The 23,120-nt window shown below is 34.7% G+C and overlaps 3 protein-coding genes across 5 annotated transcripts; 2 read left to right on the top strand and 1 right to left on the bottom strand.

The window, feature by feature from the left end:
* Positions 1-538: 538 nt before the first annotated feature.
* On the top strand, positions 539-8,284 carry LOC107808724 (uncharacterized). Its single transcript, XM_016633267.2, has 5 exons — positions 539-695; positions 7,053-7,125; positions 7,232-7,280; positions 7,616-7,739; positions 8,055-8,284. Exons 1-5 carry the CDS (start codon positions 693-695, stop codon positions 8,178-8,180), a joined length of 375 nt encoding a protein of 124 aa, XP_016488753.1. The 5' UTR covers positions 539-692; the 3' UTR covers positions 8,181-8,284.
* Positions 8,285-8,435: 151 nt separating this feature from the next.
* LOC107808722 (protein NRT1/ PTR FAMILY 5.6-like) lies at positions 8,436-17,817 on the bottom strand. 3 transcript variants are annotated; one of them, XM_075246950.1, is made up of 4 exons: positions 17,617-17,817; positions 17,290-17,507; positions 9,775-10,265; positions 8,436-9,477 (listed from the first exon to the last, which is right to left on the bottom strand). In XM_075246950.1, exons 2-4 carry the CDS (start codon positions 17,470-17,472, stop codon positions 8,466-8,468), a joined length of 1,686 nt encoding a protein of 561 aa, XP_075103051.1. In that variant the 5' UTR covers positions 17,473-17,507; positions 17,617-17,817; the 3' UTR covers positions 8,436-8,465. The 3 variants fall into 3 exon arrangements, 1 of the variants encoding a protein (XP_075103051.1); XR_012706223.1 differs by lacking the exons at positions 8,436-9,477; positions 9,775-10,265 and adding an exon at positions 11,936-12,533 and having other exon boundaries at positions 17,323-17,507; positions 17,617-17,806; XR_012706222.1 differs by lacking the exons at positions 8,436-9,477; positions 9,775-10,265 and adding an exon at positions 11,936-12,533 and having other exon boundaries at positions 17,617-17,799.
* LOC107808721 (uncharacterized) lies at positions 15,435-17,282 on the top strand. The gene is made up of 2 exons (XM_016633263.2): positions 15,435-15,996; positions 16,080-17,282. The coding sequence occupies exons 1-2, from the start codon at positions 15,709-15,711 to the stop codon at positions 16,713-16,715; spliced, it is 924 nt and encodes a 307-aa protein (XP_016488749.1). The 5' UTR covers positions 15,435-15,708; the 3' UTR covers positions 16,716-17,282.
* Positions 17,818-23,120: the final 5,303 nt, after the last annotated feature.

Below are 23,120 nucleotides of genomic sequence, written 5' to 3'. Positions count from 1 at the left end.
TAAAAACTAAAAATAATTTCTTCTGTCAAGGAGATTGTGCATAGACCTTCCGCTTAAGTAAAAAATATTTTTTCCTTCTGTTGTTAATAAAAAATTTATGCTTAACCAATTGATTTTTCACTTGAAGGAAAAATTATCTTGACTCTTGAGCTTCAAAATAAAAATGAGAGAATGTTAAATGGTAAAAGTTATTTTTTGAACTTTCCAAAGTTTGTGATGAAATATTTTCAGTTTTTTGCTACTTTTTGTCATTGAATTTCATAATTTTTTCTCTCTTACCATATAAACTATAAGAAAATATCATGTAGTCACAATGTCAAAGAGAAAAATTTAAAATGTCACTTCAAGTTTGAGGACTATCTCATAAGCTAAAAATTTGCTTAAATCACAATTACCACAATTAAAAAACAATAATTTAAATTTTTAACATATACTATTGGTTATATTGGAATTTGAAAAGAAGTCTAATATTTCTAAATTCATCATAATTCATACAACATTTACGTACAGAGTTTTAAACCGGCTCGGTTAAACTTAACATGCCACCCCGGTTCAGATAACTCTCCCCAACCGTAAAGAAAAAGGTTCAAATAACATCCCTGATCTAAACTCTCTACCCGAAAAAAGGGGAAAACGAGTTTCACAATTGGAGTAGCTTGGAAATTGAAATCCCAGTGAAGAAAAGAAAGGAAATGGTGAGCTTCAATCTTTTCAGAAATGGCATTTGTTATTAAAAACTTAGAATTGCCTCCGATCTCTGCTTCTTAGTTCATAAAAATTGCTTCTTTTTCAGTAATTGTCAGCTAGCTATACCGGAGTTCTTTCCCTGATTGGGAAGTAATACAGATTCATTTTTTATAAGGATTTAAGTTATATACACGGACTGTATAGTGAAATTCTACCCTAGTAGCTTACTTACCAATTATTCTAGGTTACTGATCAAATGCTTATTAATCAGAGTTACTTGCAATTACCTTTTTAAGTGACCTGATTGTGTAAAAAAGATTCAGTTTTGATAAGTATTTTAGTCATATATACACTGACAATGTAGTAATTTTTACACCATCATTATAGTAGGTTAGTTATCATTTATTATTGGTTACCGGTCAATGCTTATTTTGATTAGAGTTACTTGCAATTACCTTTTAAGTGAGCTGATTATGTAAATATGTTTTACACCGTCAGTGGGTAGAACTTAAACCCGATTGATGAATATATGTTTTTGTACCAAATTAATATCCACCATAATAGTGTGCGCAATGAGACTCTGCACCCACTTGCTTAAATTTGTGTTATTGTTCATGGTCAATGTGCATATATGTATTCAAGACCAAAAAAGAATTTTTTTATTTTTAAATGAGTCATGGATTTTAGGCTATGTTGTTCGGACTCTCCAAATATGTTGCCACACTCGTGTCGGCTCCTCCAACAGTGTACTATTTTTGGGGGATCCGACGTACACCCATCAACATTTTTGAAGAGTCGTGGCTACATAGGTTTTAGGCAACAAATGGAAATGTTGCGTCAATTGAGACATATTCAAGGGCATTCTTACAAAGCGATAGAGAATGATCCAATGATGAAATTACATTAGTGTCGTTTATCTGTAGTTCAGAGGCGGAGTAAGTGCAGAAGTGCACCCAGTACTCCTATGGAACAATGGGAGCATAAATAGTATTAATGAATTTAACTCTACATATAGCTTGAGCTGCATTCGTTGCTGAAAAGGTAGATTCGCCTATGTATGTATGTCAGATTGTGAATAGCACAATCACAGAGTTCCAATCGTAATTTGCGTGTAAGATCCATCATAACATATTTACACACTCTTGGTGTTTTTCTTACGTTTGGTTAGTGTTTTGATGCTAGACAGCTGCTATTCTGGGATTCGGGTTATTCATTGAAGTCAGCTGCATGTTTAGTTGCACTTCTGCATACACAACTTGAGGTCTAAGATTGCATTGATAGTCTGATACAGCAACATTTTTGTTAATCAATACATATATATTTTCTTTTCAAGAAAGATGATGTACATTGCATTTTAGTTGGAATCCTCTGATCATCTGATGCTTGGTACAGAAAAATTGCTCTTCATGATTAACACTAATTCGGAATCAAGAATACTGGAAAGGAACTTACTCAGCATATTCAGCTTTGCTTCCAATTTACAACTGCATTGCGTTCCCATCTTCTGTTATTGTTAACCAAATTAGGCTGAATTTGCAATTGTTAATATACTGATACATCTCATTAAGCTAGCATATGAATTCTCCAGAGATTTGGCAGCGATCAAATGGCCTGAAGATCAATAGTTCAGTAAATGCATTGAAAAATCTTTGATTTTTGCCAATTAAATCTAGAATTTTTGAGTTTGCATCTTCCAGTTATTAATCCCTGTGGAAGGAGAAGAAGAGAGAAAATTCTTATTTGAATTGTTGATTAACAACATACAAGAGGATTCCTTATGTAGGAGTTTTTTTTTTTATTTTTTTATAATGGTAACAAATTTTATAAATGAGTAAAATATTTACAAGAGATAGTGTGAGCCACAATCAGACCCCAAAAGATCTGAGGCTACGTAGCCTATTCTGTTCGATTACATTTCTTCTAGCAAATCTAGTAAAGAAAGCACATCCTCCCTGTAACTCTCTTTGTACCAAAAATGAAATAACAAAAAACAATTTAGTTTAATTTTCTGGTAAGAGCTAGGTCTGTCTTCAAAAACTCTGGCATTCCTTTCCTTCCATATGACCCACCAGATGCAAGCAAGAACTACTTTTCACCATTTCTTCTGTTTAATATTTGCCCCTCCATTGTTCCAGCTATTGAGAAGAGATGCAGTGTTATTGGGCATTGTCCAGGAGATTCCAGCCAAATTAAGATAGAAATGCCAAAGTTGAGTAGTGACTGGACAGTGTATAAAGAAATGGGAAACTGACTCCCCATCTTTGCCACATAGACTACACCTAGCATGTAGTTGAATTCCTCTCCTAATAAGATTATCCTAAGTTAGAACAGCTTCCCTTGCTACTAACCATGTGAAGCATAAGACTTTTGTGGGCGCTCTGACCCTCCAGATTTGTTTCCATGGCCATCCATGAGTAGGATTAGGAGTATTGTTGATGAAATGATAAGCAGATTTCACTAAAAGGATCCTGATTTGTGACCCTTCCACATTAAGGTATCTTCCTTTTCTATGAGACCTTGGAAGGCTTCTAAGGTCTCCCAGAAATCTGTCACACTTTGCAACTCCCAGTCATTTAAGTGCCTTCTGAAAACAATATTCCACCCATGTGTGGATTTTGCTTCTGCTACTGAAATTCTTGGATTCGCAGCAATGTTATATAAGTCTGGGAACTGAGCTTTCAGAGTGTGCCCAAACCATGTGTCACACCAGAAGAGAGCTCTTCTTCCATTTGCGACCTTGATACTAGAATGATCAGCAATGAACCTCCATTGTCCCCTAATTATTTTCCATACACCAACTCCATGTGGGGATGATACTGGTTTGGTGCACCAAGGTCCTCCATGGCCATACTTGTCTTGTATCACCCTTTTCCATAAAGCTGTTTTCTCCAAATTATACCTCCATAACCATTTTGCAAGGAGATTGTTGTTATGCGCCTTCAGGTTTCTGATACCTAAACCACCTGCCTGCTTAGAACACAAAAGAGTATCTCATTTGACTAAGTGAATAGTCTTTTTCTCACTATTTCCTTGTTCTTCTTAGGGAATCAATCTTTTTCCTCACCTTAGTTGGTATTGGGAATAAGGACATCACATAGGAGAGCAGTGCATCTAAGACACTATTCACCTGAGTCACCATGCCTCCAAGTGACAAGTATTGACTCTTCCATCTTGAAAGTCGTTTTTCACTCCTTTCAATCACCCCTTGCCAGATTTCTTGCGACTTGTTTTTGGAGCCTAAAGGAAGATCTAGATATTTAGTAGGTAGGTTCTCTATTCCACATTCCAGGATATTAGCTAAATTCTGTATGTTTGGAACATCATTGACCTGATATAGCTTACTCTTTCCCTAGTTAACATGTAAGCCTGCGACAGCTTCAAAGGTTGTTAATATCAGTCTGAGATGAAGCATCTCTTCTGGTTGAGTTCCCATGAAAATGATAGAGTCATCTGCATACAAGAGATGTGAAATCTCTAAGCTGCAATTTTCTCTGTTATACACCTTGAACCCCTTGATCCAGCCATTTGACTTTGCAGTGTTGATTATCTGATTCAGCCCTTCCATTGCCATCAGAAACAAAAAGGGGATAAAGGATCTCCTTGCCTTAACCTCCTTTCTGAAGAGAAAAAACCTTGGGATGAGCCATTAATCAAGATAGAGAATTTTACAGTGCTAAGATAGAAACGGATCCAGTTGATCCATTTAGTTCCAAAGCCCATATCAAACATTAATTTTAGAATGAACTTCCAGTTGACATGGTCGTAGGCCTTCTCTATATCCAGCTTGCATAGAACACCTGGAGTTTTAATTTTGAGTCTAGAGTCAACCACCTCATTAGCAATAAGAAAAGCATCCATGATTTGTCTTCCTTTTATGAAGGCCATTTGATGACCTTCAATGAGCTTGTTAATTACAGTCTTTAGCCTCTTAGTTAGGACTTTGGCTATAATTTTGTAAACAATTCCAATCAAGCTAATTGGCCTAAATTCTTTAAGTTAACTGGCCTCATTCTTCTTTGGGATAAGAGCCACATAGGATGCATTTAAACTCTTCTCAAAGTAATCATTAGAGTGAAAATTCTTCAGGGTCAACATGACATCTTCCTTGACTGTTGGCCAGCATTTCTGGAAAAAACCCATGGTAAAGCCATCAGGTCCTAGTGCTTTGTCTGAAGCACGGGACTTGAGGCATTCCACCACTTCCTATTCTTCAAACTCTCTTTGTAACCATACACTTTCCTCCACTGTTAAAAAGTTCCCCCTAGCAAGATTGTAGTTTGGCCTTCATATTTCAGGTTCAGCATACAACTTCTGATAGAAGTCTATGATTTCCTTCTTGATTTCTTCAGAGTTTGTGGTAGTTTGACCTTGCACCTCCAGCTTATCAATGTGATTATATCTCTTATGTGCATTAGCCATTTTGTGGAAGAACTTCGTATTCTTGTCCCTTGTTTCAGCCATAAGGTTCTGGACCTTTGCCTCCATGTTGTCTCCTCATGCTTGGCTAACTCCTGAATTTCTAACATGAGGCCAGCCTTTTCCAATAATTCTCCTTTTGTGAGCCTTCTGCTTTCTTGAATCTGTTCAAAGATTGAGATGTTACTGAGAATTGTCTTCTTCCTTTTCTCTAGACTGTCATACTCCTCCTTATTCCACTCTTTTAGCTTAGTTTTGAGGAGCTTTAATTTGGTGGTTAGCAAATGAATTCCACCAAGTTTGCACTTTTGAGGGAGACTTGGTGGAATGCCTCAAGTCCTGTGCTTGTTGGAATTCATTACAGAAGGAATCAAGATTTGAAATTTCAATGGAGGCGCCACTAGGTGAATTATTTCTAGCTGTCAAAATCTTGGTGAGCTGACTAATTTGTTCTCTGTGCTGGTGCGAGGTTGCAAACACCCGATGTTTTAGATGAGGTGTGTGCAAAGTGGTTATAGACACTACCATTATAAAAGAAAGAAACTAATTCCTGGGTTCCCTATTTATTACAACTTAATCATTAGGAATGCTACAAAATATTATTAATGATTCTATTGACTTTACCCTTTACTTTCAATGCATCATCTCAAACTCAAGATGGTGGAACAAATGAATTTGCTACTCAATACTGCAAAGTCAAGATATCGGGAAAAGTTACTTTGAAGGAGAAATTATTAGAATTTTATTCAGTTTAGTCAGCTAAGGAGGTCAAAGGGAGTAATATTGACCAATGTATGAGTTTGACAGGACACTTTGCTCATTACAGAAGCATGTTTTTTATACTGTTATTACATAGGAGTATATAATTTGTTTTTGATAACCGTAGTATCCGAGCCAGCTCACGCACCTCGACTAATTCCACGAAGTACCTTGCTACCTCCCACCAACACAGAAACCGCGTAGCTCTGTTTTTTTATACTGTTATAATTTGTCTATAAAATTCTCAAGGCCTCATGTGATGCCATTATCTGAGTCAAACTGGTACAACTAGCTTTGGAGCTTGATGATACAAGCTGATTTGTGTTAAAAATATGCAAAAGTTCCTTGTGTACATATTAGCTTATTAAATGAGGTAGAGAGTTTCTTTTATTTTATTTTTTATAACCGAGAAATCTGCTGTTTCTATGTTCAAATCTCAGTAGATAACGAGCATGCCCCTCTATTCTTCTCCACTTAAATGAGATAGAAAGTTCAATTGGCTAATTCCATCATAGTTTTTCTCTTTCTCTGTTTTATGTTGTTTGTTTGCAAATGTAATCCTCACAAGTCTTCAAGGTAATGCCTTTTACTTATGTAGCCATTCTTTGGTACTTTTGGCAAGCTATCATCCTCTGTGTAAATGAGAGGTGGCATTATTATTATTTGCAGAAATTTGTCTCCTGACCTTTAACAATATTACCTAATATCTGGATCTTTCTGTTTACGGAATGAGATAACAGGATTGCAATTTGCAACCAAACCTCAAAATAGGCCCTAGGTGTTAGGCTTGACCTAAATTATATAGTTAATGTACTTTAGCAAATTAATAGCCTATACAATTTGTAGAGGATTTTCGTATTAAATAAACTCAAGTTCAGCATTATGCAAATAGTTTAGTTAACATCCTAGCATAATAATTTTAAGCCACTTGTTCCATCAATTTTTAGTAAATTTGACACTCTCCCTCACCTCCCAAAATGCACAGATATGGCAGAAAACTACAAAGAGGATAAGGCCAACTTAGAATAATGGTGATTCAAAGAGCTTAAAGTACAAAAAAAAAAATAAACACGTTGCCTATCTATCCTTGAATTTCCTTGCTATTTGCTACCTTCTCTGCTTTGTGCCATTATTTCTTACAGATGCCTCATTTTCCCGTGTTGAATTCACCTATTTGGATCTTTGAACAGGAAAAGGAAGCAAAGAAAGAGGCTTTCAGAAAGTATCTGGAGGCCAGTGGAGTTCTTGATGCTCTAACCAAAGGTTGTGACTTACTTCCTAAATTAGTGTCGATAGTCATCATTCTTTCTTTGTTAATTTTTCTCTGAAACAGTTCCTTCTGATTTTGTGTGTTTTCCTGTCATTCTAGTCCTTGTCGCACTGTACGAACAGAATGACAAACCTTCTTCAGCTCTTGAGTAAGTATTTGTTAGGAAACTACCAAACTCATTCCCTAAAAGATCCCATGATACAAGCTGCACGTTGTTTTGATTTGTACTGTGTCTATGTGAAACTTGTCTTTCAAAGCAAAATGCTATAGATGATTAACAACATTGCTTGTGACGCAATAGTGGGGTTGGCTGGAAAACTTATCACGTTATGTTTTTTCTCAAAAATTCACATGCATATGAAAAGGCACAAAGCTTTTGCTTAAATGTGTTTTTGTCATCTCATGGTTGTGCTGATTATTCTTTTATGATCTTTCTTTTCAGAGAACTTATATGAAATAATCGTTTAGTTTTTGATCTCTCAGATTTGTTCAGCAAAAATTAGGTGGTCCAACGGTGTCCGAATATGAAAAGCTACAAGCTGAGTTATCAGATTTGCAAATCAGATATGACGAACTGCTAAAAGAGCACCAAGAAAGATGCAGGGAGGTATGACTTTGGTTCACTGTAATTTCTTAAGCTGTCCAGAAGAGCAGATAATTGTTTTTGTTGTGGTAGTTTTATCTTTTCCGTTATTCTTCCCTCACTCTTTTTCCCCCCCTTCTGGTAATCCTTGTGTGGCCAATTGAATTTACCTTTCGTACCAATTAGTTACCCTCCCTGTGTCTATTTATTGTTTTGGTTATGAAGACAGTAATACCATTATCAAGTTGAAGTCTGATAATGAGTGGTAATACCACACAAAAATTCAGGGCTTTCTTCATCATGGAACAAACTTAGTGTTATCTTCTATTGTTGTTGCAGTTAGAGGAATTGAAACAAACACAAGTAGAAGCATCAACTAAGGAGCCTAATAAAAATGCTCATGATGAAGAACTCAAGAGTACAGTCGAATGTAGTAAAGAGTTTAAAAATGCTCAATTCTTTTGAATACTGGAGCTGTTGTATCTCATTTGTTTATGAGAGTTTGTTCTGTAGTTTCTTTCAAATTTCACACTAACAAATTCATAACATATGTAAAATCATAGTTCAAATATGCTCGTCAGATGAGGTATTACATAAATAGATCCTAATGAAAATATAAGAAACTAAACTACAAATCATTACACAAAATTGGCGAACATTTAGCACAAATGTTTGTTTCAAAGATCGAAATAGAAGTTCCAAGTGACTCATGGGCTAGCTCTTTGACTTTAGCTCGTGTTATGTAACATATCAATTATTGGTAGATGGAGTCAAGCTAGAATTCTCAGTTATCAAGATTTCTATGATACCATCTTCTAATTCTTGAGCATTGTCAAAGCTAGAATTCTCATTTGTCAAGACTTCTACAACACCATCTTCGAATTTTTGAGCGGTGTCAAAGCCAGAATTCTCATTTGTCAAGACTTCTATGGTTCCAGCTTCTGACTGTTGAGCACTGTCAATAGTGATGTGAAAATATGGTTGATGTGCATACCAGCTGCACACGAACCAGCAGAAAAGAAAGTTAAGGAATGTAGGAGCCATTAACATAGCATAGTACTTGTCCAGACGACTTGTGTTTACGTCCTCCTTGAACCAGGATCCGAATATAAGAATGAAGATCACACTGAAGAATTTGCCAATACCAGTAATGAATTCGGTAAACTCTGGCTCATACCCTTTCATTGAGTCAGAAACTTTAGTTTCAAAGATATCTTTAAGCCCACTCGATGAAAGTCCATCCATAAGGCCAACCAAGACGAACTGAGGTATTAGCCAAAAAACACTCATTTCATTAACGTAAAACTCCACATTATCCTCGTCAACCCATATCTCCATATCATCATGTCTGTATTTTTCTACCCACCAAGCAGCTAGGCAACAAAGAAAAGAGCAAAACATTCCAAGTATAGTTCTGAACAAAGGAGGACTTCGTGTAGTTCTTACGGCGTTTTTGAGCGATTGACATATGATTGATATAATGGAACTTGTGAAGGTTTTGATAATAACAAAAATTACAATTGGAACATGTGATATTTTTCCAAGATGGTCATCCATGACATTAGCTTGTTCGTAAAAGAAAGTGTTTGCTGTAGCCCCTACGAGACTGCATACAAGAAAAGTTGACCAAAGAGGAAACATACTCAGCACACGTTTCACATACTTCACCTTTGCTACCTCAAAAATGTCAGCAGTTTCAGCTTGCTCTATTGCTACTGGACAAGGAGGTGATGGTTCCAAAATGGCAGCTTTGTCTAACCATCTGCAATATGGTTAACTTAAGTACAGTTTATTGAGATACTGACTTGTCAAACTTATGGTCTAAATATGTCATAACATTTGTGTGGCTATAAGACTTTGTGACACCGGAGGTATATGCTCGTAATAATTGTTTCAACTTGAAAGAGTATGTTATATAAAGGGCAGCCCGGTGCACGAAGCACCTGCTATGCGCGGGGTCAAGGGAAGGACCGGACCACAAGAGTCTATTGTACGCAGCCTTACCCTGCAACTCGAGGGAGTACGGGTATCAAAGTAGTATGGGGTGAGTAAGTAGTACCTGAGGAGTGCAATATTAGGAAGAATCTTTGTATCACTTGTGTTATTCATGAACAACTGACTAGGAGAAACTGGGTAATCAAGATGAATCTTTGATAGTGCCGCTTTAACGACCTTGAAAACATCAAGGATAGGACTAGGAGATGGTTTCTTGCGTTCATAGAATGGGATGCCTAACAAGAACAGAGAAAATCCTGCTACCATTGCGATTGTAGATATCTTTGCAAGCACCTCCCACTCTGTATTTGAGAGCCATACAGTTGCTATAATTATACCTAAAATCCAACAAACACTCCAAATAATTTCTTGGCGTGTCTCTATAAGATTTTCATTCTCTTCGTTTGTTTCTTCGTTAGATCTCCATAGTTGATCAGCTAGAAATGCTTTCAAAGTGACATCTCGCCCAGCTTTACCAAGAGTTAACAATGCCAGTGCCCCAAACAATGCTTTAATACTTAGCCGGTGAGTCTCATACCATAGCATCCCCAATCCCTGTCCAAAGGATAAAACGATTTTGCTCAAAGTAAACTTTATGGAAACACAAGCATTCATTTTGTTTTTGTTTTTTGTTTCTTACAAGTAGTTGCAATCATACAGACCATGAGCACATTATCCATCGGGTTAGCGGACTTACTCCTCTCCCTCCTATAGATACTTTCATATTAGATCTTAATTTACGGATAGGAAAAGGGGCAGTCCGTACAAAGCATCCCACATTCACTCATGGCTCGGGAAAAGGCCACACTTCAAATGGTATGATGTAGATAGTCGTCTATCAAGCATTAGTGTCCTTCCATGGCTCGAACCTCTAACTTATAGGTGATACAGAGACAACTTTATTGTTACTCCAACACTCCCCTCCTTAATTTATAGACATGAGTCTGCCTAATTTCTAATGCACCATATGACAAGTCGGCAGGGGGAAAAATGTTAGGCTAAACTTGATTAAAAAATACGAGTTCGTTACTCACATGGTCATCCAACTTTCCGAAATTATGTACCAAAGTCATCTTTCTTTCGTTTGTAACAGCAAAGTCACTTAACTACGTCTATAACACTCAGAATGTCAGTCAACTAGATTTATCAAACTTTTGATCGCCAAATACCTATTTTACCTTCTAAATTATCAACTTTTATCTTATGTTATTTTTTTGATTTTTTAATATTATGATTTTTTTCTCTTTTTAATCAACATTATGGACTTACCTACATAACAAAAATATTTTATATAAAAATTAAAAATAAAAAAAAATATTTTTCTAGCATATATAGTGTCAAAATAATAATATAATTGAACATAATATTCAAGAATATGTAATGTATATTACAAAAATACCTTTATTTTTAATAATTATTTTCTATAGTACGTGGAATATATATTTTAAAACTTTTATTTTCTTTCATTCTCAATTGTGTAAATAAATTTTTGAGTTTTTTTTTGTTAATATCAAAATTATTATTACGAACTAATTGTTCTAATTAACTTTCTACTATGCGCAATATTTTACTATTCTAACATTATATATGCTTAAATACTATTTTATTTTTTTAATTTATAAATAAAATTTATTTATTTTAAGGTAAGTCCATAATATATATTAAAATGAGAAAAAAATTATTGTATTAAAAAGCTAACAAAAATAAAAAGAAGATAAAAGTTGATAATTTAGAGGGTAAAACAGGTATTTGACTATCAAAAATTGAGAAATCTAGTTGAGTGACCTTCTGAGTGCTATTGACATAGTTAAGTGACTTTGTTGTTACGAACGAAAGAAAGATTACTTTGGTAGATGATTTTCGGATAGTTGAGTGATCATCTGAGTAATGGACTCTAAAATATACTTTTAACACGATGTCATAGTGTCCGCTTTGAATCAAGCCGCCCGATTTTTCTCGGAAGATCTCACACTATTAAGGGCATCTCCAACCTTTACCCCCATTTTGGGGACAACTTACTCCAACCATTCCCCCATTTTCCCCCCAAAAGAGAATATTCTCTTTTATATTCTTCTCTCTCTTCTATATTATATTATTATCTTTCATTTCAATTTTAATTTTTAATTTTCATTAAACAAATTCCATCTTTTATTTTCATTAATTTGTAATTTCCATTAAAATAATTCCATAAAATTTTAAATAATATACTTTGCAAGCAATTATTATAGATTAACTAATAATTCAAATAAAAGTGAAGTTATTGCGATACAAGATTAATTAAATACATATTACATAACGATAAATTTCATTCGAAATACTACATAAATATTCGATTTCAACCTCTAGTATTCTCCCATAAATGATATATTAATGCATTACGAAGTGCAAAATGAGCATCTTTGTCCTTAATTCTTCTATGTCGAGATAAAAATTCTTGAAATCATTGATTTTCATCTACTGCCATTTCTACTGTTGGAGGTGGACCTTCCAAATCATCTTGAATTGGTGCATTAAGATCACGCTCATTCTCGATTATCATGTTGTACAATATAATACATATAGTCATTATATCATGTAGCACTTCTTTTTTCCAAAAACGTGATGGTCCTGCAACAATTGCAAAACGTTGTTGCAAAACTCTGAATGTACGTTCAACATCTTTTCGACATGATTCTTGTTTCATCGCAAAATATTTCTTCTTCGAACGTGGCTCACGAATAGTTTGTACAAGGGTTGACCATTTTGGATATATACCATCAGCTAAATAATAACCCATATTATATTCTTGTCCTTGAATAACATAATGGGCGGGAGGAGCAGTACCTGCAGCAAGATCGGAAAACAAATATGATGACTCTAAAACATTAATGTCATTATTGGTGCCGGGCAATAGACCCCAATAGGATAAGATTTATTTTAATCTAAGCCGTCAAGTAGATTTCGTCCTAATCTCAACCGTCCATTGGATTTCATCCTTATCTCTATCTTATCTTTACTAAATAAACATCTCTACACGTTATTCAATAGACAACTCACCATACACAATAATTTAATAGACCCCAATAGGATAAGATTTATTTTGATCTAAGCCGTCGAGTAGATTTCGTATTAATCTCAACCGTCCGTTGGATTTCATTCTTATCTCTATATTATCTTTACTAAATAAATATCTCTAGACATCTTTACTAAATAAAAAGCTCTATAAAAAGGAACATTATTTTGGAAGTATAACCTCAGATTTCCAAATTATTTTAAAAGTAACTAAAAATTATTATTTATCATCTAAAAATAAATTTCTATATGGGAGGTTCATCTAATAATAATGATTCAAATTCCTCTTCATCATCGTCATCGTCTTCAGAAGAATTACAGTCACATGGCTTTGAAGCTCACATGCAATTGTGCATGCAAGCATTTCAGATGAACAATTATGTGTTGCAGTGTAGGAATAACAATCATTCCTTAGCAAGCAGGGATAATAATTCTTTAAATTCTAAGGATTTTCAATTTATCAAGTAGCTTCACAAGCTGCAATAAACTATCAAAGTGTCGTGTAATAATTATTATTAGGCACGATTTCTGCCGAGGTCGTACGGCCCAATCCAGAGTGTCGTGTACACTGCCGAGGGACATGCCGCATGATCCATAGATGCATCTATCCTGCCGAGGCGTTCGGCCCGCTCCACAAGAAAGGAGGACATTTTCTTATGTACCTCCGGAAGGAGAGTATATTTATTATAAGATCAATTCGAGAGGATGAACAATTTCTCTTAACAATTAATTATTTTACACAGAACATTAAGCATATGAGATTTCCATCCTTTAATATTTTTCATCCTTTAATATCTTTATCTAATAATTCACAATATATTCATATATATCAATTAATATTAATTAAACAAAGAATATAATTTACACAAGTAATTCATGCTTTGAGTCCTAAACTACCCGAACTTTAGCATTAATAGTAGCTACGCACGGACTCTCGTCACCTCGTGCGTACGTAGCCCCCGCAATTAGCAACAATTATTCAATTTAATCCCTATGGGGTAATTTTCCCCTCACAAGATTAGACAAGAGACTTACCTCGTCTCAAAGTCCACTTTCCGATTATCGCGTGATTATCTAACTTTGATTGGCTCGAATCTAACAAAAAATAATTTGATACAATCACTAAAATTTATAGGAATCAATTCTATAATAAAATACTATATTTTCAATAAAAATTTCGAAATTAATTAAAATTTCATCTGTGGGGCTCACGTCTCGAAATCCGATAAAAGTTATGAAATCCGATAACTCATTCAATTACGAGTCCAACCATACCAGTTTTGCTAAAATCCGACTCCGAATCGATACCGAAATCTCAAAAATTTGTTTCTATGAGATTTCTAAAAATTTCCAAAATTTCAATCTCAAAACACTAATTAAATGGTGAAAACAATAATATATTTGTGTATAAAGACCAAATCCGAGTTAGAATCACTTACCCCAATGTCTTTCCTTGAAAATCTGACAAAAGTCGCCTCTGCTCAAGCTCAAGTTCGTCAAAAATGGCAAATGAGACGAAATTCCCTCCTTTATAGATCTTCCCAAGCTGCCTTCGGAACTGGGCCTCGATCGTGGCTTCGATCATGGCCCTGTGTATAGCCTTGGGGTGCACTGGAATTATTTATGAAGAAGAGGGATGGAACAATGCGGACTTGTATTGATTATCGCCAATTGAATAAAGTCACTATTAAGAACAATTACCGGTTGTCGCGTATTGATGATCCATTTGACCAGTTGTAGGGTGCTAGGGTGTTCTCTAAGATCGACTTGAAGTCGGGGTACTATCAGTTGAAGATTCAGGATTCGGATGTTCCGAAGACTGCTTTCTGGACTAGATATGGTCATTATGAGTTTCTGGTAATGTCCTTTGGTTTAACTAACGCCTCGGCAGTGTTTTATGGATCTGATGAACATGGTATTCAGGCCATATATTGATTCGTTTGTCATTGTCTTCATTGATGACATATCGCCCTTGCATAGCTTCTCAAACTCACTACGCAACTCCTCTGCATGTCTGTGGGACAAACTTCTCTAAGAAGAAAACTAAGAACTGATGCCATGTAAGTAGTGATGTGCTAGCTGGCCTGCCTGACTCATAGGTCTACCACCATCACCAACTGATGTCCAGAATACTCGTCTTGCGAAGAATCTGATGGCACTGATCCAGAAAAATCTAAACATCCTCTGACTCTCCTCCACTGAATTCTAGAGTATCAAGCATCTTAAATGGCTCCAACATCTTCCGCTCTTCATCAGTCATAGGTGGACCAACCTCGGCCCGAGCAGCAATAGCTGGCTAAACCGGTAACACCCCTGGTATCTGATAACCCTGGACTAGGTGCTCCAGTGTATGGTAGGTGGGAGTTCGGGCTCCTCCCCCAGTCTGTGAGGTAGCTGGTGCAGCAGTTAGCATACCTGCCTAAGAGAAGCGCATGCACACACTCACGATCGAGCCAAGGCCTCCTGAAAACCAGGTATAACAATAGGTATTACAGTGTCTCAGCTGGTCCTACTGGCTCAACAGTATCCGAAACTTGATCCTCCACTGGAGTGAATGGTGGCTTCGTAGGTGCTGCTTTAGCTTTAGTGCATACCCTACCTTGGCCTATACCTCAGCATCGGCCTCTTGAAGCCCTGACTAGTAGTACTGGTGCCTGCCTGATCCGGCTGAACGTGTCCTCACCATGCGAGTCACAAATAACGTGTAGAGATATTTATTTAGTAAAGATAAGATAAAGATCCAACGGACGGTTGAGATTAGGACGAAATTCACTCGACGACTTAGATCAAAATAAATCTTATCCTATTGGGGTCTATTAATTTGTAGTGTCTACATTTATCTCTCTCTATATATTTACGGGGTTAGCATATCCTTCCATATCCATGAGTGCCTTTTATTTTTCTTTAACCATATAATTCACTTTTCCTCTAATCACTTGAAAAATAAATGTCCATTCGATCTGTAGGATACTCTGTAGATGAAGATTTTCTATTATGCCAAATGTATTTAGATATTTCTCAAGATCCAATAACGGGAGTCTATCAATCTAGTGATCAATTTTGGTCTCGAGTTGTAGATACATACAATAATGCAAAGGTATTTAATTGGGAGATTCGCAACAAAAAATCACTACAACATCGATTTGCAAATATTGAGAAGGCAGTAAAAAAATTAAATGGATGTGTACGTCAAGTAGAAATGCTGCGTCCTAGTGGTGCTTCAGAGCAAGACATTGTGAGTATTTATTTTGTAGTTACTTATATTTTATTTGTATATATTTACTTATTGTTTTCCTTATCTTTTTTTAAACATTGCAGCTTACACAAGCAAAAGTTTTATTTATGCAAGATCCAAACTTCAAAAAAGGATTTAAATTTGATCATGTGTGGGCTCTAATGAAGGATTTTGAGAAGTTTAACGATGGCAATGTTGAAAGAAAAAAAATAAGAAAGCAAAATGATGCTAATATATCATCGGACTCTGAGGCTCGTGCCCCTGATTCACCCTGTGTATCATCTCCTAGCTTATCATTTTTAGTAAATTTAAATGAGGATGTTGCAGATGATTCCACGCCATCACAACGACCAAGTGGGGTGAAGAAAGCAAAAATGAAGAGGAAAATCGATGATGGTTATATGAAGATAGTCGAATCACAAAATAATCGAATTGTTGAGGCGATGAATAGTGCAACTGAGAGACAAAAAGAAACAAATGACATTGAAAGAGAAAAAATGAGACTAAAAGAATTGAAATATGATCGTAAAATTATGTCCATGGATGTAGATTCTGTTTTGGATCCAGTTCGTCGTGAATATTTTCGGCAAGAACAACAACAAATAATGTATAAAAGAAATCAACAACCACAACAGTCACAACCACAACAATCATCTGCCTCATTCACTCAGTACTATAATAATTTTGGTGTACTTGAAAACAACATGTCTCGGTACTAAATTATTATGTTATTTAACGTAGTTTCAATTTTAATGTATTTTCAATTTTAATGTATTTCAAATATTTTATATTTGCACCTTTCATTTTTTGTGATGGTTATATCTTTTTCATACAATTATAACTCATAATAAAATTACCGATTTTACATTAAAAAAAAAATAGATACACGATAATTTATTTTTCAAAATTATACGTCAAAGTTAAGATAAAAATTTAATTAGGTAAATATATTATATAAACATAATTAGGTATATATAAAAAGATAAATTAAAAGATTAAATAATACAAATAATGATATTTTAATAGGGAATAGTAAATGGGGAGATAAATAGTGTGTCCCCAAATCTGGGGAGACACTATTCACTCCCCATTTTGGGGACAAAAATGAGAGAGGGTTGGAATAAAATTTCCCAATTTTTTCCCCCAAAAATGGGAAAATCTCCATTTTGGAGACAAGGTTGGAGTTGCTCTAAGAGTATCCAACCTTTATATATAGCTTCTTTTATCTTTTCTACTTTTTATATGTAACATGAACCACACCCAAAAAAAAAAAAAAAAAAAAATAAGACTTACCAAAATGAAAGTTGTATTGGTGAAGAGAATTACGTATAAGCGACCAAAGAGGCAGTCAGAGAGTTGTGAAACCACAATGACAAGAATGGATGAGAGTCCTTCGTGCACATTCACCATTTGAGCTGCCTTTGGTAAGTTCACTGCCCAGTCATTCGTCAGATGAGTTATAAAAATTGATAGCATACTGTATTCTACTACACCATGGATGATGATCAGTCCTGATTTGATTCAGTTCAGTGGGAAAAAGAAATTAACAAAACGAAAAGTCAGTAGTTAGGAGAGGTGAAAAGAGGGGGGAAAAACATATAAAAGAAAAAGCACATCCACCTGAGAAGAAGATAGGTGCTTTAGAAGGGAAAGCAACTTTACGATACCATTCAATGGCTAATTTGCTTATATCTAGAAAACATAATGATTCAAGATAACAAAAACATGTAAAACCAGTTATTTAGCTTTCCAATTATATGGTTGTCGAGCGAGCCTTAAGAGATTTTTTAGTGCTTCTTATAGTTGATCTCTTAAATGCCTTTTAAAGAGAAATACATTCGTTTTCTATTTTCTCGCTCCGTGGAAAAGGAATCGTGTTCACATGGATCAGTTTTAGCCTTTTCGTCAAACATGACGGCAAGAGTATGATCTAATCACACTGACAAGTGTATGATATAATAAAGACAGTATATGTGTTTACGATTGTCATTCCGGTTCTTATAGTTAATAAAATTTACACTAATAATTGTTTAAAATCAGTATTTTAAACCTCTCTAACTATTACTAAACTTGACAAAATATGTGTATTTCATGCGTATAAGGAATATAAAAAACTAAAAAAAAAATGACTAAAATAAGGGAAAAAAGAATAAGAAAAAGAAAAATACAAAAATCAAATTAGAGAAAAGAAAGAAAAGCAAAGTTTGCTTTTTCTCTTTCACCTAACTTCTGCTCCCCCCTCCCCCACACAACACCACACCCAAATTCCATTTTTCTCTATCTCCCTCCTTTTTCACGTTTTTCCTCCTCCCCATTTTAACCCAAAAACCCATTGCAATAGCCCTCCCCACCCCCTTTTCAGCTAGCAGTGCCATCCCTCATTGCTAACATATCCAAAACTTCTTGTTAGCCAGTTGACCTTGGTTTTTCCAGCCATTTCAAGAATACCAAGCTTGGTAACCTTTGAATTAGAATAATTGTGGCCAAAAATTGAATGGATTTAAAATTGTACTCACAATTTATTCTTTTTGGTGACTTGCTCTGTGGAGACAATGAACAGAAAGTGGAAAGAAGCTAAAGATGTGATTTTTTTTCTTCCTTAAGAGAATTTTGGAATATTCTTAATTGATGACGTAGGGACTAATACAAAGTGAGTTTTTCGGCCGGTGATGTTGCTTGTTGTTCTATATCCCTGGTCCGCTCGTTGTTTTGGTTTTGGACGAGGAGATCGGCGACCAATGGTTGAAGGGAGGCGGAAGCAGAGGAAAAGAAACCATAGAGGGTGGTGGTTGAATGTGCAAGAGGAAGAGTAAAAATAATATTTTATAAAAATAAATAATGACGTGGTTTAATTTAGCTGTAGTTGATCTGTTATGTCCTCCATGTCAACTCGAGTGAGCAACACGTAGTGTTAGAAGTGTTTAAAATATATGTTTTGATCAAGTTCAGGTGTCTGGTTGAAACTCATAAAGTAGGAGGATCGAGATGTCAAACCTGAACAAGTAAAAGTGTTTATTAGGTTATTCTTCCTATAATAAAAGATAGAAGTATAGTGTATTTTGGAGAAATGTTTTTCTTTTAGTATTATTTTAATTTATGTATATGGATATTCGGTCGAGTCGGGTCGGGTCAGATTGGATTAGGTCATTCTTATTTTAATTGGGTTATTATTTTCTAGACTAAAAATAAAAAACAAAAAAAAGCCTTAAGTGTCATTTAATGATTATTCTATCGTTTCAATTGGTTTGTATCTATGTATAAGTTGCATAAAAGTTTAGATATTAACATTAGTACTCAATTTTATGCTATTTATTCCTATTGGAGTGTTAGAATCTAATTAGAATTTATTTAAAGTTTTAATTATTAGGACTTCCTGCCTAATCCAAATAAGGAAGGGTTCAACAAACAAAGTTTAGTTGATTTCAAAATTCTAATAATTAGGAAAGTAATTTGTTTAGTATGAAATTTATTATTAAAGGGTAAAAAAAGGCGAACGATATTTTACTAAGGGGCTTTGTGCTTTTAATATAATATAGATATAAATATATATTGATAGATTCGTATTTTTAATATAATATAAATATAGATAGATAAATTGTTATGTCAAAGTCACTTGATGGAATTTTTCTATAAAATCAGAAAATGACATGATGAATTAGTATAGTGACATTGATTTTAATACATGTAAAACTTTATAATATATCATAACTATGACATGTTGACTATCGGGTAGTCTCACTGGACGATGTTTTTATTAGAATTCTACATAAATTAATTTCAATCATTTGTTCGGTAGTATTTTACAAGTTGAGTTCGTATTAGTTATACTATTAGTATATAAGGTAAAGGTCTGAATTGATTTTAATTTCGAAATAGTAAGAATTTCTATATAGTTCAAATAAGGAAGTACTTAGTATATAAAATATCAGTTGATTTCGAAATCCTAAATATTAAAAAAATAATTAAATAATTATTTGTAAATATTAAGAAATTAATTTAATGACTATTTTGTCCAGTGTGAACTCTATTTTAAAAGAATAAAAAGGCGAACGATATTTCGTTAACGTCATTCATGCTTTTATAATAATATAGATTATTGTTAAAACAACACATCATGCCCATTGATCAGAAGGTTGCAACATCAGAATATTTTACTTTGATTACGACATTGATATATAACTAAGACCTGAAAATCCAGGGTCAATATTGTTTAGATTAATGATTGAACCTAAATAAGGAGAGCAAATTGAATATTGATATTACAGTTCAATTTGAAGATGCTACAGTGTTAATTCAATTTAGACTACACTTGTTAGAGCCCGTTTGGACATAAAATTTGATGGAAGTTTTTTAAAATTTTCAATTTTCACTTGAAGATGCATTTTGAAAATTTTCGAAAATTTGAAAAACTCCAAAAGGCTGTTTTTCAAAATTTTCACTCAAATCACTCACAAAACTTCAAAAACTACCCAAACTGAAATTTATGTCCAAACAGAACTCTAAATTTTAAATACCATTTTCACATGAAAAAAATTTTCACAATTTTTTCGAATTTTACAATTCTTATGTCCAAACGCCTACTTATACACAAGAATGGGGTTGAGTTGTGTCTTGTGGTCTTGCCTGATTTTCGCATTTTCAAAGAGCATGATTGTTTGAACTAGTTCAGCACACTCAAATAGAATAATTTCGGAAAAGTAATCAACACAAAGATTTTTACGTGGAAAACCTCCTTGCTCAAGGGAGTAAAAACCACGGCCCATCCAGAAGGATTTTCCTCAAATCTCCACTAACTTCAAAGAATAGTTTTTTAGGTTACAACTCAATAGGGACTAACTCTAATACTCTAACACCTACAATCCACCCAATTATAGCAACCCATTTCCAGACTAACTCTAGCCTAGAAAGCTAACAAAAACAAAGTCTCAATAATAACCTATTACAAAACTTCTATGAAAGCATATATGTTACAAATCAGAACAAAAGACTCAACCTAATAACTAAAGAAATCAAGCAACTTCATCATGAAGAACCTGTTCTTCAGTTAATGATTGAGTTGGATCTTCAGAAGTACATTATTGCTTTGCTTGCTATTGTCAGAAGTATTCTCACGATTTCTCTCAATAGCAGTAGTCTTGAAATTGTGGCAAAATGTCTTCTTTCATAGGTGCAAGGTTGGCCGAACGTTTTCTTCAATTAATGCTCCAAAACCCAAAATATTTCGACTAAGGAAATCCTTTCCTGTATAGGCTAAGTTTTCTTATTTGACTCCAACTTGCATCCTTATTGATTCCCATGAGTATTTTTCATATATGCATATTCCTTTTATTACACGGAGTCCTCCAAATACGTACTCCTTTTTGGACACGGACAGAATCTTCTAGGAATCCCTACTCACATGGGAATGCAGGTCTTCCGCGTCTGACTTGGTGACATTAGCTAGCCTGCTGTAAACCTGGTTCTTTTGAATTTTAACATACTCACCTTGTCACATCTTCACAGCAGTCTTGCAACATACCAGACTAGACCCTGAAGCCTGGTTCTTATCAAAGTTTGTTAATCATCAAAACACAATTTGTTCTCGGCTCAACATACAACTAATCAAATTGCGAAGATGACAGTCATGTAACCAATTTGATCATTAGCTCTAGCATATTCAAATTGAACCGCCCTATCAATATTCAATTTTCCTTCATTATTTAGGTTTAATCATTAAGATTTAAGTCTACAATAATCATTAATCTAAACAATAGAGACCCACAATTTTCGCGTCTTATTATTATCGGAAAAGGGTCAAAACTGCCCCTGAATTATAGGCTTAGGGCCAAATATACCCTCCGTCCACCTATTGCGCTAAAATTGCCCCCGGCGTTTTCTTTTCGGCTCAAGCCTACCCTTCGGACTAACAATTATTTCCACCAAAAAAATATATTTATTTAATAATGATGTGGCAGCTACACATGTTCCCATTAAAAAGACCCATCCATATGTACCTATTTTCGGACTAACCCGCCCCAAACTGCACTAACCCGGCATGAAGTGCCTAATATTTTATTACCAAATCAAAAACAAAACAAAAAAAAATCAGAAAATTAAAATATAGTATCACTATTTGATCAAATACACTTGAGTTCATGCTTTGTTTGTGAGTTTACAAATTTCATTGGTATGAGCATTTGAAAATACAACTGGGTTCATTGGTGCAATTGAGAAAAGATGATCCTTTGCTGAATTGAAGAGTTTTAGTTCTTAAAACTTTCCTTGATCACTCTACTGATTAGGATCTTTGGTAGGCCAAATTCGTGGCTTGAAATTGTCAAAGTTGTTGAGAGAGTTTGGTTTTGAAAGTCGAGATTGTTGCTTGGAACCTGCTGATTGTTATTATTTGAAGCTAAAGTCAACTTTATCTACTGTCTCGGTTGCTCGAAAATGCAAGTAACAAAGTTGTCCGCCATTGAAGCTAGTCAAAATATTCAGATATGAAATTTTAGAAGGTATTTAGTGATTTGTGGATGTTTGTTTATGTCCAAAATTTGTAGTTCTCTACAGATTTGAACTGATTTTCTTGTGGAATAAGCTAAAAGTTTTATTGCAGCCATTGACACGACTCTTCTTTCTTTGAAGAGCCCTAATTTGAAGAAAATGCACTTAGAAAAGAAAGAAGAAGAGTCCCGGACTATGGTTCCTTAGGTCATATTTATTTTTGGTTCGGGGTGGGTTATTATGAAAATGGTACATATGGGTGGGTCGTTTTAATGGGGACAAGTGTTTTAAATTCAACGAATGAGAAGCTGCCACATTATTATTAAATAAATCTTTTTTTTTGGAAATGACCGTTAGTCATAAGGGTAGACTTGAGCTGAAAAGAAAACGTCGAGAGCAATTTTAGCACAATAGGTGAACGGAGGACATATTTGACCCTAAACCTATAGTTCGAGGATAGTTTTGATCCTTTTCCGTATTATTATCGATGATGCAACCTTGTGATGAGCATGAAGTCTTTTTCATCATATAATAGTAGGAGGCGAACGCCCGTGCTCATATAATAGTTGTATAGTTCTCCTTTGACAAATGAAAAAACTCTAAAGATAGGGGTCATGAGAACGTGCGTAAATGCATAAAAA

The sequence above is a fragment of the Nicotiana tabacum genome, chromosome 23 (genome assembly GCF_000715075.1).
Source record: "Nicotiana tabacum cultivar K326 chromosome 23, ASM71507v2, whole genome shotgun sequence".
In the NCBI taxonomy this organism is placed as follows: domain Eukaryota; kingdom Viridiplantae; phylum Streptophyta; class Magnoliopsida; order Solanales; family Solanaceae; genus Nicotiana; species Nicotiana tabacum.
The sequence above is the reverse complement of the archived record's forward strand: the minus strand, read 5'-3'. Positions and strand labels throughout refer to the sequence as shown.